A 14,514-nucleotide genomic window follows, 5' to 3' on the forward strand; every position below is an offset into this window, starting at 1 on the left:
TGGGTGCTGATAATGTGTCTAAGCTGCCTCGAGTACTAAACGTACTGATGTGCCCTTAAGTAATGAATAAATTTCAGGTAGCACTGAATAATTGGATGACCCTAATTACTCCTTATTTGTCCAAGAGGGGATGGTTCATGGATCTGTGACCTATGCTGTCAGAAGTATCAAGAAGGTTGGTCGCCTTCCAAGACAAGTTTCTGCAAATCTCTAATACTAGACACCAAAATTCTCATATGCTTATTACTGTTCTGAAAATATCTTAATTGTTTATTACTTCTCTATATAGTTTTATTTCCTTTCCTCATTGGGCTAATTTTCCTTGTTGGAACCCTTGGGCTTACAGCTTCCTGGTTTTCTTACTAGGGTTGTAGCTTAGCTAGTAATAATAATAATAATGATAATTATATTACATAAACTATCTACTGTATCCTCCAAGAGAAGGGGTTTTCATAGCCCTCTAGATCATCTATTTTAGCATCAAAAAGCTTCTATCAGTAATTTATACCAAAGGCAAATCTACAGGAGTTTCAGTAGCAAGGACCAGCCTGGAAAATATTTTTAAGCTTCTTTATTTTCCTTTTCATACGAAAGTGTGTTGGCTGTGAAAGGATACAGATCAGTGCACAATACAGTACACTACTGAAGCCTATTGGGTTAAATTTATTTTCTAAATACTACTGGACATTTTCAGGTCTCAATATTGAGGAATATGTCATCTTCCCAGTTATTACTGGCATACCTATGTCGCATCAAACCCTCAACCACCTTCCACGGTCAAAGGTGTGTACAGTAAGCAATGCTCTACTTGGGGACTACACAGCATCTCCCCAAAAATAAGTTTTCCCTTTATCAAATCTTCTTTTTTGGGGGTTAAAGTGCTTTGTGGTCTTCAAGGACTTGGTACCAGAGTATTAATAAGTAGACTAGCACCCCTTCGAGGAAAACCAGCGGCCGTGAAGCCCAACCTACAACACATGCGCATGTTCCCTGAGTAAAAGAAAAACTAACAAGTCTGACTCTTACCTCACAAGGGTGACTGAAGAATATTTGCTGCCCAACATTCCGCCTGTGTGCTCTGCTTCTCCTGAAGGGCCTGGTTGATCCTTCTCTCCGGACTAAGCCTGCAGGGGTCACTGAAGTAAAAAGTACCCTGCATGAATGTTGTATTTTCTGGATTTGCTTCTGGTAGTTTTTAATGAACACTGTACTCAGACCAACCTGAAAAACTGAATGTCACGCAATTGCTTATTAGCCAACACTAGTGAAGAGACAATTTCTCTCGCATTATGGTTTTAGGGAGGGAGACAGGAGGTCGTCTAAATATGGATTGCCCTTGTTGGTCTGGGTATTTAAAACAAGCTACCTACTGAATTATTATTATTACTAGCCAAGCTACAACTCTAGTTGGAAAAGTAAGATGCTATAAGCCCAAGGGCTCCAACAGGGAAAAGTAGCCCAGTGAGGAAAGGAAATAAGGAAATAAATGATGAGAATAAATTAACAATATATCATTCTAAAAACAGTAGCAGCGTCAAAACAGATGTGAATCTCTGTAAATATAGTTGTAAGATAGACATAGGACAGATCCAACCATGGCAACTTCAAGGGTTTTAATCCTTGAGGCCTCCCCCCAAAAGGACAATGGTCATGCAGTTGTCTCCCCAAAGACCTTTGTTCTCACCAATCAGGGGAAGGACATTCCTAAAGGAACTCTTGGACTCTGTAGTCTACCAGCATACTCGTCCATAGCGAAGGCAGAATCCAAAGACTGCTCCCCCCACGAGTATGACTATTCTGTCCCTAGGACAGAGCCGGGCATGTAATCGGATGGCCGATGAAGGCCGGGATAGGTCAACAACAATGAGAGGAGAACTCCTGGCAGAGAACCCTGCTACTCTGCACTAATTCCATCTCCTGGGGTAGCTAAATCCCTTAATAGAGATCTAGGTAAAATTAGTTCATGGTGCAAATTATTGGGTGTTGTCGAATCCTAACAAAACTCAAAGTATGATTGTAAGTAGGTCAAGGACAGTTGCTCCTCAACATCCGGTTCTCAGCATTGATAATGTTTCTTCTTGGGCTCGAGCCATGTCATCCTGATAGAAGTTCCTCTGGACAGCTTTCTACTTGGGATATTTCCTGCGAGTGATATACTACAGAATTTTATCTGTAGAAGTATCACTGGGTTACTACCCTTAGAGCGAATATCCCAAAAGATATCGCGTGTGTAACAGGGACGTGTTTAAAACAACCACGGCTATCTTTCCCCAAATAGAGTTAACCATGTCCAGAAGGATATGGGATAGGACTGGATACGTGGGAGAGTCGTTACAGCTCCGATCCCAGTGGGTTACTGTAAATACGTTCGCTGGTTCTCCGTTCCTTCTTGTAGCGTTATCTTGATTGCCTTGCTTTGGGAGTTATCAGCTTCTGTAACAAGGTTTTGTGCGATTTTTGAATTATGGACGCTTCAGCTTCTTCTACACTTGAAAGTTTGAAAATATTGATAATAGAAAAATACCAACATTTCTAAAGCTTTCACATATGGTATGAATTAGAATGCTTTTCTTTAACATAGGGATATAAGAGTATTTAAAGGTTCTAAAATTCCCTCATAAATGACAGAGGCAAGGGACAGCAATAATGCCATCGTAGCACAATGCCCTAGAGACTGGTCATATATAACGACCAGTGCCCAAGCTCCTTATACACCCAAGCTAGGACCAAGGAGAGCCAGGCAATGGCTGCTGATGACTCGGCCTGTAGGCTCCTGCAAACCCTATAATCCTTAGCCCACAAGGATGGTGAGGTTGCAGACACCTCAAGAAACTATCATTATTATTATTATTATTATAAGCTAGGTTACAACTTTAGTTGGAAAAGCAAGATGCCATATAAGCCCAAGGCCTTTAACAAGGAAAAATAGCCCAGTGAGGAAAGGAAACTAGGAAATAAAGATACCATAAGGTAAAAAATTAACAATTAACATAATCCATTTAAAGAACAATAACAACATCAAATTAGATCATTCATATATAAACTATAAAAACTTAAAAAAGGAGGAAGAGTGAAAGGTAGAGTTGCCTAACAATAGATTTTTATCGTGTTTATTGTCTCCAAATTTGCTCTCTTTGTTGATTTTTTTAGCTATAACAAAAGAAATGATGAATGTTTATAAATTCATGTAAGTATTACACAAAATCAGCGCTCAAAAGTCGTAGGATTTTTTAGAAATTTAGTAAAAGTGAAATAAATTCAACTCCTTGATCAAAAGTAGCCAACGCTGGCTATAAAATATACGAAAACAGCCCAAATTATAAGATTTTCGAATATGTAGGCTTGTTAACCGAGCTATTTTGAACTAATATCTATAGCAGGAAAATATAATTTTCAAATATAAATTCTCTACATAGATGAAGCACCAAATAAGCGTTTTTTTTACGTTTTATCAAAATAGAATTAAGCATCATTAACACCATCCAGAGTAGCCAACGCTGGCTATAAAATATACAAAAACAGCCCAAATTATAAGATTTTCGGATATGTAGGCTTGTTAATCGAGTTATTTTGAACTAATATCTATAACAGGAAAATATAATTTTCATATATAAATTCTCTACATAGATAAAGCACCAAAGCGTTTTTAATGTTTTATGAAATAATAGAATTAAGAATTATTACAAAATCTGTGTTAGCTCTCTGGTTTTCTAAATGTTATGACATTTTCAAATACATTCCGACCTATTTTTCTATAATAGGTGGTCATTAGGTACAGAAAATATACTGCAAAACAACAGGATAAACATATTTATCATGGAATTCAAATTACATCCTTTCTAGGTCATAGAAAAAGAAAAAAAAAACCTGCCATCGATTGAACTATCTTTTCCCGCCCAAGCTGAAGTAATAAACATTTGATTTATCAATGGCGATGTAATTACATGAAAGTTTATCTACTGATCTATATATAATTTGATAAATTTAGAGTTTGTTGTGGTAGATTTTTCCCTCCAAAGAAAAAGAAAAACATAATTTTTTTATTCAAGTTTTACTCACTCGAAAAGACCTTTATTATCTTAATTATTTTTTGATCACGTATATGATAGAATAAATTTTAAACTTCCATGCTAGGAGAAGGCCACTCCAAAATCAAACCATTGTTCTTTAGTCTTGGGTAGTGCCATAGCCTCTGCACCATGGTCTTCCACTGTCTTGGGTTAGAGTTCTCATGCTTGAGGGTACACTAGGGCACACTATTCTATCTAATTTCTCTTCACTTTTTTTTTTAGTTTTTATAGTTTGTATAGGAAATATTTATCTTATTGTTAGGCTACTGTTCTTAATATATTTAATTTTTCCTGGTTTCCTTTCCTCACTGGGCTATTTTCTCTATTGGGGCCCCTGGGCTTATGGCATCCTGCTTTTCCAACTAGAGAAGGCCTGGCTATTAGAATTAACTGCCTGCCTAGTATTACGAACAGGGTGGAATTGTCCGGGAAAACCTGAATGTAAAGGATGGTCAGAATTATAAAAAATCTTATGCAACATGCATAATGAACTAATTGAACGACGGTGCCAGAGATTAATATCTAGATCAGGAATAAGAAATTTAATAGACCGTAAGTTCCTGTCCAACAAATTAAGATGAGAATTAGCAGCTGAAGACCAGACAGGAGAATAATACTCGGAACAAGGAAGAATAAAACAATTAAAACACTTTAGATGAAGACCAGACAGGAGAACAATACTCGAAACAAGGTAGAATGAAAGAATTAAAACACTTCAGCTGAAGACCAGTCAGGAGAACAATACTCGAAACAAGGTAGAATGAAAGAACTAAAACACTTCAGCTGAAGACCAGACAGGAGAACAATACTCGAAACAAGGTAGAATGAAAGTATTAAAAAACTTCAGCAGAAGACCATACTGGAGAACAATACTCGAAACAAGGTAGAATGAAAGAATTAAAACACTTCAACTGAAGACCAGACAGGAGAACAATACTCGAAACAAGGTAGAATGAAAGAATTAAAACACTTTAGGTGAAGACCAGGCAGGAGAACAATACTCAAAACAAGGTAGAATGAAAGAATTAAAACACTTCAGCTGAAGACCAGACAGGAGAACAATACTCGAAACAAGGTAGAATGAAAGAATTAAAAAACTAAAGCTGAAGACCAGACAGGAAACCAATACTCGAAACAAGGTAGAATGAAAGAATTAAAACACATCAGCTGAAGTCCAGACAGGAGAACAATACTCGAAACAAGGTAGAATGAAAGAATTAAAACACTTCAGCTGAAGACCAGACAGAACAATACTCGAAACAAGGTAGAATGAAAGAATTAAAACACTTCAACTGAAGACCAGACAGGAGAACAATACTCAAAACAAGGTAGAATGATTGAATTAAAACACTTCAGCTAAGACCAGACAGGAAAACAATACTCGAAACAAGGTAGAATGAAAGATTTAAAACACTTCTTCAGAATAGATTGATTATCGAAAATCTTAATAGATTCACCTTCAAGATCGCAAAGGGTCAATTTATTATCAAAGGAGATGGAATTTGAAAAACAATAATTTTTGGGATAAATCGCCCTGTCGTCGCAAAACCGAAGGTCAGTGATAAAAATCCTTAGCAGTTTGATGTCCTAAGTCACCTTATTAAGTGGTATGATGTCAAAGTCCTGTCTTTAACAAACGGCATTAGCCATCCGGCCCCGTCGCTAAACCGAAGGTCAGAGGCAAAAATCCTAAGCAGTTTGATGTCCTAAGTCCCCTTATTAAGTGGTATGAATGTCAAAGTCCTGTCTTTAACAAAGCGCATTAGCCACCCGGCCCCGTCGCTAAACCGAAGGTCAGAGGCAAAAATCCTAAGCAGTTTGATGTCCTAAGTCCCCTTATTAAGTGGTATGAATGTCAAAGTCCTGTCTTTAACAAACGGCATTAGCCATCCGGCCCCGTCGCTAAACCGAAGGTCAGAGGCAAAAATCCTAAGCAGTTTGACGTCCTAAGTCCCCATATTAAGTTGTATGAATGTCAAAGTCCTGTCTTTAACAAACGGCATTAGCCATCCGGCCCCGTCGCTAAACCGAAGGTCAGAGGCAAAAATCCTAAGCAGTTTGATGTCCTAAGTCACTTTATTAAGTGGTATGAATGTCAAAGTCCTGTCTTTCACAAACGGCATTAGCCATCCGGCCCCGTCGCTAAACCGAAGGTCAGAGGCAAAAATCCTAAGCAGTTTGATGTTCTAAGTCACCTTATTAAATCTATGAATGCCCAACTCCTGTCTATAACAAACGGCATTAGCCATCCGGCCCCGTCGCCAAACCGAAGGTCAGAGGTAAAAATCCTAAGCAGTTTGATGTCCTAAGTCACCCTATTAAGTGGTAGGTAAGTCAAAGTCCTGTCTTTAACAAACGGCATTAGCCATCCGGGCCCGTCGCTAAACCGAAGGTCAGAGGCAAAAATCCTAAGCAGGTCGATGTCCTAAGTAATTGTAGGAATGCATTAACCAGACAGAATGAAAATCTATTTGTAGACAGCTATCGAACTGATTTGGGTTCACGCTCAATGGCAATAAGGGGCCCAGCTTGCTGGAATAAACTACCTCTGGAAATAAGAAAATGTATAAATGTTAGTTCTGATTTATTCAAAAAGAAACTTAAGCAATATTTTTAAAATTTTACTTGAATGTATATATATCCTAAATTTTTACAATCCAATTATTGTGAATTTTATGTAAATAATGTATATTGTTATGTAACAGAATAACCATTTTATAATGGAATAAAGGTTTTTGACTTTGACTTTGACTATTAAGTGGTATGAATGTCAAAGTCCTGTCTTTCACAAACGGCATTAGCCATCTGGCCCCAGTAAAGCACGTGGTTTTGTTTATATCGTAAGTGAACATATGTCCTTTTTATTCTTTCAGCTTCTCCTCGCGAGTCGCATTTGAGGGAAGCAGGGAAACACAAGTATTGACCTACAGCCCCTAACAAAGGACTTTCTAGAACGCAGACCTTCGACCAATCACAGTTCGCGTTTCGCGTGACGTCACATTTTGGGCGGAACGGTGAATGCGTTCGTTTGTGCTATTTTTCCTTTCTTTTAGGAATTGACATATTTTTTCACTAATACAAACTGATATATTACGTTATATTAGTATTTTATCATTATATTTTATAAATAACTCATAAATAATGTAATTGGTTATATAAGAAGCGTAAAATTAGAATTTTGAAAGTTACGTTCTTTTAGGAATTGACATATTTTTCAATAATACAAGCTAATATATTGAATTAGCTTAGTATTTTATCATTATATATTATAAATAACTCACAAATAAGGTCATTAATGATAAAAAAGCGTAAAATAAGAATTTTTCGAAGTTACCTGGAATACCTTCTATCGAACTCGAACGTGCTTCTTCTCCTCCAGTATTTTGTAAACAATCAACAATGGCTTCCAGCTTCTACCATTCCATGGTGCCTCAACCCACTTTCGTCCCCCCTACGCAAAACACAGTCCACCAGGAATCCCCCAAGGAAAAGAAGAAGCGTACTAGAAACCCGGAGAACTGGAAAAAGGAGAAAAGAAAGAGGGCTATCTTATCAGGACAGGCTTATGTGAATACGAAGGGGGAACTTGTGGGCCCGCGGGCCATCGGGCCCAATTGTAATTGTAAAAATAAGTGTTACCATCAAGTGTCGGACGATAATAGGAATATGATCTTCAGAGGGTATTATGCTCTTAATAGGTAAGGAAGGTGGAGGCTGTAATTCCAATTCTGTCAGTGGCCTTGATCAGTAGAACTTCAAAAGTTCAAACGTAGCGAATGTTTTTTTTTAAGTAGGAGCCTTTGTATATCAGCGGCCAGTTCCTGATGTTTGCTTAAAAAATGGACATCAACTAACCTAAGCTTCCCCCACATAACATAACCTATAAGACTTGGGGATGTATGTATGATAGCGGCCACCTGTATGTATTGTTATGTCTAATATAGAATACGGCAGTGTAAGGGGTGTCGCAAGGGGGCGTTAGCCCCCCGTTAGGTAAGTAGGTAAGGACACGGCATGTAGGTTAGGTTAGGGGGTAAAGTTTTAGTTGATGTCCATTTCTAATGAACGTGTGATGAACTGGCCGCTGGTATACAAAGGCTCCAAGATGTGTCCTTACCTACCTACCTAACGGGGGGACTAACGCGCCCCTTAGAGTGCCGTATTCTCAGTCAGCTGTAATCATACATGAAGGTGGCCGCTGTCATACATACACCCCCATATGTATATTGTTTATAATTTATATTAAAGAATTATCTATTTTCAATGTTTTTACTGTTTTTAAAATATTTTATTACAATTGTTCATTACTTATGTAGCTTTTATTTCTTTATTTCCTTTCCCCTCTCTGCTATTTTTCCCCGTTGGAGCCCTTGGGCTTATAGCATCCTTAGGTTAGGGGGTAAAGTTTTAGTTGATGTCCATTTCTAATGAACGTGTGATGAACTGGCCGCTGGTATACAAAGGCTCCAAGATGTGTCCTTACCTACCTACCTAACGGGGGGACTAACGCGCCCCTTAGAGTGCCGTATTCTCAGTCAGCTGTAATCATACATGAAGGTGGCCGCTGTCATACATACACCCCCATATGTATATTGTTTATAATTTATATTAAAGAATTATCTATTTTCAATGTTTTTACTGTTTTTAAAATATTTTATTACAATTGTTCATTACTTATGTAGCTTTTATTTCTTTATTTCCTTTCCCCTCTCTGCTATTTTTCCCCGTTGGAGCCCTTGGGCTTATAGCATCCTTCTTTCCCAACTAGCGTTATAGCTTAGCTTGTAACAATGATAATTGTCCAACTGTTAATTTACTTTAGGCTGATAGGGTGTATTTATGACGGCAGCCACCTGTTTGTATGATTACGGCAGACTTAAGGGGTTTCGCAGGGTGCCAATATCCCCCCCCTCGATAGTTAAGTAGGTAAGGACACGGGTTTTAGGTTAGGGAGGAAAGTTTAGATTAGTTGATGTCCATTTTTTATTACGCTGAAGGAACTGGCCGCTGATGTACAAAGGCTCCGAGCTGTTTGCCTGGTCCTGTCACACGGAAACTACATTTTTTTTTGTCATGGACATTCTTAAGTATTTAGAGTATCACTATATAATTTGCGTTAATTGTCAAATCCACTTTATCAAAATGTGTAGAAAACAAGAAAGTCTTCAATTTCTTGAAGGCTTCTCGGGCGTCAATGACCTTAGATGTCAGGATGCCAGAAAACTTTCAATCAATCAATCAATCAATCTTGAAGGCTTTAATATCTTCAGTCTTTCGGACATCTAGTTGGATAGTGTCATATATTCTTAGGGCTGGAAATTTGAAAGCTCTAGAACCTACAGTAGACATCTACCTGCTTCCAATAATTTGAAACTATCTAACTATTCATTCATTAGACATCTACCTGCTTCCAATAATTTGAAACTATCTAACTATTCATTCATTAGACATCTACCTGCTTCCAATAACTTGAAACTATCTAACTATTCATTCATTAGACATCTACCTGCTTCCAATAATTTGAAACTATCTAACTATTCATTCATTAGACATCTACCTGCTTCCAATAATTTGAAACTATCTAACTATTCTCATGTTGACACAATTTGTTGGCTACATATAGATTTGAGGTACATTATTTGATTTTGGATCGGTTTATTTTGTAGATCGAGGAGGCTTTGTAGGTGGTAATTAAAGTATAGCTAAATATTTACTGAAGCCCTTTATTTATAGGTACGTATGAACTATGCTGATACAAATGATTTGAGAAAACTCGTATCTTCTAAATTTTGAAAGTTTTAAAATTCCAAATGTTGTTACTGGAAAACCCCAGGTTAAGGTTCAAGTCGAGGCTTCGCCTTTGCATCGGTGCCTCTTGTGTCTTTTAGTTTTGTGTGTTCTTTATTTTCACTAGTTTTTCTCTTTTCACCCACATGTGTTATAGTACACTTTTCATATTTTCAATATTTTCTTCACAGAAAAGGAATTTTCCAACTGTTTGCATTTTAAAAGAAAAACAAATACTGTACAAGAACACATAAACTGAGGTTCCCCACCTAACTTAACCTAGGAGGAGTATCCTTGCCTTTTTTCCGTAACTGAAATACAAACCACGCTATTTAATATGGGTATTACTTTCGGCGTAGCTGAAATGACGAGCCATTAGAATTTTAACGAGGGTTTGCTACCCCCATCGCTAGTTAGCGGGGGGTAGGGAGGGGTAGCTTGCTACCCCCCCCCCCCCCTCACACACCTGTGTGCTAAGCTCACTTTACTATCGGCTTGGGTGGGAGACGGACGTGTCCGCTCTCTCCCTCGCCTCTTTGACAGCCATTAATGCCTTTTGTCTTTTTACTTACTTTTTCTTATACTTGTAAATATATATAAACATTCTTCATGTTTATGTATATATTTGTGTATAGAAATGTAGTAAGTTTTCTTTTCAGTGTTTGTGCTGTGTGTGTGATGTACGACAACGACACCTGCGTAGTGCCAGGCCACCACGGTTACACGTCATGGGGTACGGCCTCTCCCTCTTGGTCCTTCGGTCGTTCCTTCGGCTTTTCCGTTAACTCGGCCGCCGTGGGGAATCGTCATCGCTGGACTTTCTTCATTCATCTATTATCTTCGCTGTTCCTCCTTTCCTATGGGGAACTTGGATTCTCAGCGAGGGGAATGTGGGAGTTTAGATTGACTACGGCCTCTCTCTCTACTCGAGGTTGTTCACCCCTTACTACTACTACGTACTATTACGGAAGCTCCTTTCCCGTTGCGGGTTGGGTTACTATTCTGTTTATTTGTCTCTATTTTTAATGAAATCTAATTGTATTTTTAACTTTTCAGCTTCTCTGTGGGGAACACTTCCCTTCGGGGGTCAGTGGTTCTTACTATTAGTGAACATTCTTAGATGATTTAGATAATTATAATTCTGTTTTTATTACAATTTCTCCGCTCTCCCCCTTCTCCCGTGAATGTTAGTGGGGGAGGAGGGTGCATACTTAATTTTTAATTCTTATTTTTTTTTGCTATTCCCTTGGGGTTACCCTTCGGAGTTCCTCCCTGGGGAATCTCTGTTAAATAATTATTTAATTTCATTTTCCCAGTTAACTATGCAGTTTTTCTTCGTTTGACTAAAGAGTGGCAACGAAGCAGAGCTGTCCTGTTTGTGCCTGGGGAGTCTGCTGTCGCTGACGTCCCTCAAAGGACGTCGTCATGGGCGTTATCTCTGCTCTTAGAAGTTCTCCCGTGTCAACATGCCAGCACTTCAGATCATCTTAGAATGCTAAAGGAGGTTCGCCTCCAGGGGTTGGGTAACTTCCCTTCCGAGGGAGGTTCCCTCCCCGGGTGTGAGTTCTTCTCCCTGCAGAGGGAGAACTTCCCTTACCTTAATAATTCATCGCCGTCGACTACTGTGCTGCTCTTCGGCCAGACTTTTCTCCCCCCTTGCTGAGTTTCTCTTCCTTCAGGGGTGGAGCACAGTCATGGCAAGTCTCTTCTACGAAGTGTTCACCTCTCTCGTTCGCGAGAGAGGCCACTCATAGAGACTCCTCTTCGGAGGATTGCTCCTTATAAGGTCAGCTTGCTGATCCAATAGCCCTAAGGGGCGCCATCAACAGTGTCTTCAAGTCTCTTCTACGAAGTGTTCACCTCTCTCGTTCGCGAGTGAGGCCACTCATAGAGACTCCTCTTCGGAGGATTGTTCCTGATTATATCAGCTTGCTGATCCGGACCTCTCCGCAGTTTTGTTCGCCATCTCCTAGACCTGCTGACCTGCCGTCTCCGTTCCTGACTGCTGATGCGCTGTGGACACCAACGCATCTTGTTGTTAAACAGGCATCGATCCCTTTGTGGGAAAAAGGGCGTATGGGCAAATACTGCACATACTTCCCCTAAGCGCCAGGTTTCCCCTGCGCGCCAACGCTCACCTGCACATCAGCACGCATCAGAGTTTCCTGAGATTGTACACAGGCACTCTCCAGTGCTTCAGCCTGCGAGTGTCTCCAAGTCTCTTCTACTAAGGGTACCTCTCTCGTTCGCAGGAGAGGTCTCTCACAGAGACCCCCCCTCGGAGGATCAAGCAGAACTTCTAGTGTTGATCGTCCTGCCAGCTGACCTACCGATCTTCCAGCTCAACCTTGCGCTGCAACGAAGGACTTTGGCCCTGGACTTTAAAGCAGACCTGTCTACGGTCCTCATCGGGGATGCCCGCCCTTTTTAAGGACACATCCCAGTTCCTGATTGTCCTGTCAGCTGACCCTTCAACCTAGCGCGTGAAGCGCGCTCGCCGACGATCTTCTTCGCGCGCAAACGCTGACGATCTTCCTACGCGCGTAAGCGCTGACGATCGTCCACGCGCGGGCACCGATGGTTTCCCGCGTGCGTTCGCCGATCTTCTGACGCGCGCAAGTGCCGACAATCTTCAAGCGCCGACGATCTTCTTACACGCGCAAGCGCTTACGATCTTCTTACGCACGCAAGCGCCGACGATCTTTTTCGTGCGCGGATACTGATGGTCTTCCGCACGCTAATAGTCTTGCGCGCACCGATGGTCTTCCGCGCGCGCGCCAACAACTCCTACGCGCTGCAGCACACTCCAACATTCTGGTCCACACGGGCTCTTCATTCTGATCCTGCATCAATCTGATTCCTGCGCACTCTATGAAGTCTCGCCTGCGCGCACGAGCGTGCGTGCATTTCAACAGTCTCCCGCGCGCGATCCCAGGGTATTCCATAACGCCCGCATCAGCGCTTCGACAGTCTCTCGCGCTCGACCCCCGGGTATTCCCCAGCGCGCTCCCTAGCGCAATCACCAATACCCTCCCCCGCGCGAGGCTACCGGACATCGCGCGGTAAGGGCACTATCGCCACATCCCCCCCCCCCCCAAGCACAGAACAGCGTGCTTGCTGGTGGGGGTAAGGTTCCAGAAAGGCCCAGGGACATGCCATCCTTATCTTTTTACAGGCGACTTCCCCTCCAGTGGGAGTGTCTTGACAGCGCAGCCGTCAGTCAGCAGCCTGGTTTGGAACTCTAATCAGAGCGGTAGCACAGGCTTTTAAGCTGTTCTCTCTGAGTTGAGCCACAAATCCTTAGCTGCATCCACTTCCCCGATGAGGAAAAGAGGAGTTTCGGACGAGGTAACTTCTACGAGGACGTAGCTGTCTCCTCGTAAGTCTTCGAGGCAGGCACTCTTCCCCCTCAGACTTTTCTCCCTCACCTTCGGACGGAGTTTTCCCGCCCTCAGGAGAGTCACGGGAGGTGAGACGTTCCCCAATCACACCATTGAGGGAAACCCCACCTCGGGCGGTAAAGTCTTCTCGAATAGGGGTGGAGAAGAGCCTGCCTCCGTCGTTGTTGGAGTCCTGCATCCCTCCCGGGAGGGAGTCAAAGGACTCCAAGACAGTAACGGGAGTCCCCTAGCACCAAAATCTACAGGCTCAGACATTCTTTCGTCATGGGAACGAACCTGTTTGAGCCTAAGGACGTGAAGCAGGCGGCTGAGAGGTGTAGGAAGTCACCAAGACTCCCTCCTATATGGGGATTTGACATTCAAGCCCTAAAAACCTCCAGCACCTCGGCAACCACGTCTCACTAAAACAACGGCAGCTAAGACAGTGGGGTCTAAGCCCTTTCCGGTCAAGGACAAGAAAGACAAGTAGTCCCCCAGGGGAGGGAAGAATCCTAGAAGGAGCAGCCGAGGCTGCAAACGCTAGGATTGCCAGTTCCCCTGCATTTCTGCCAGTGGCGGGATACCTACAAGGTTGCGCAGACAAGTTGCGGCAACTCAGGGCCGTTTCCTGGAAAATTTCCGTAATCAGTCAGGAATATCGCGTCTTGTTCACAACACCTCTACCTCCCCTGAGGACGAATCCGGTGTCATTTAGCACCCTTGCCATGGGATCAGCAAGGGGGCGAACTCTGTGGGCAGAGGCCCAGATTAAAGCAAACTCCGGTCAGCATGGAGACCGCACACACAGTCAGTCTTGCAGTAAACCGCCGACACAGTCAGTCTTGCAGTAAACCGCAAGACTACTTGTGTATACTGGACCTGAAGGACCCGTACTTCTAGATCCCAGTCCATCCGTCTTCAAGGAAGTACTTAGGATTCAGCATAGACAACAAGGAGCACCAGTTCAAGGTGCTGTGTTTCGGTCTCTCCACAGCACCACAGGGTTTCAGCGGAGTGTTTACCCTAATATCATTGTGGGCACTCAGGATCAACTTCCGTCTCCTCCATTATCTGGATGACTGCCTGATCCTAGCAGACTCGGAGTCATTCCCTCATTGACACCGAGACAAACTTCTAGGACTTTGCCAGGACCTAAGGGTCATGGTAAGTCTCGAGAATTCCGCTCTGCTGCCCAATCAAAGACTGGTTCACCTAGGCATGATTATAGACACCAATCTCCATAAGGCCTTTCCGTCAGACGACAGGATGGAAAGGCT

General features: G+C 41.9%; 1 protein-coding gene across 1 annotated transcript in view; it reads left to right on the forward strand.

The window, feature by feature from the left end:
• The first annotated feature begins 7,439 nt into the window (after positions 1-7,439).
• Positions 7,440-14,514, forward strand: part of LOC137637037 (uncharacterized) — a 66,404-nt gene continuing 59,329 nt past the window's right edge. Inside the window, exon 1 of the mRNA XM_068369347.1 lies at positions 7,440-7,768. Coding sequence (XP_068225448.1) covers positions 7,470-7,768 — 299 coding nt within the window. The 5' untranslated portion in view covers positions 7,440-7,469. The remainder of the gene's footprint in view (positions 7,769-14,514) is intronic.

Source organism: Palaemon carinicauda, unplaced genomic scaffold (genome assembly GCF_036898095.1).
Source record: "Palaemon carinicauda isolate YSFRI2023 unplaced genomic scaffold, ASM3689809v2 scaffold50, whole genome shotgun sequence".
NCBI classification, from domain to species: Eukaryota; Metazoa; Arthropoda; class Malacostraca; order Decapoda; family Palaemonidae; genus Palaemon; species Palaemon carinicauda.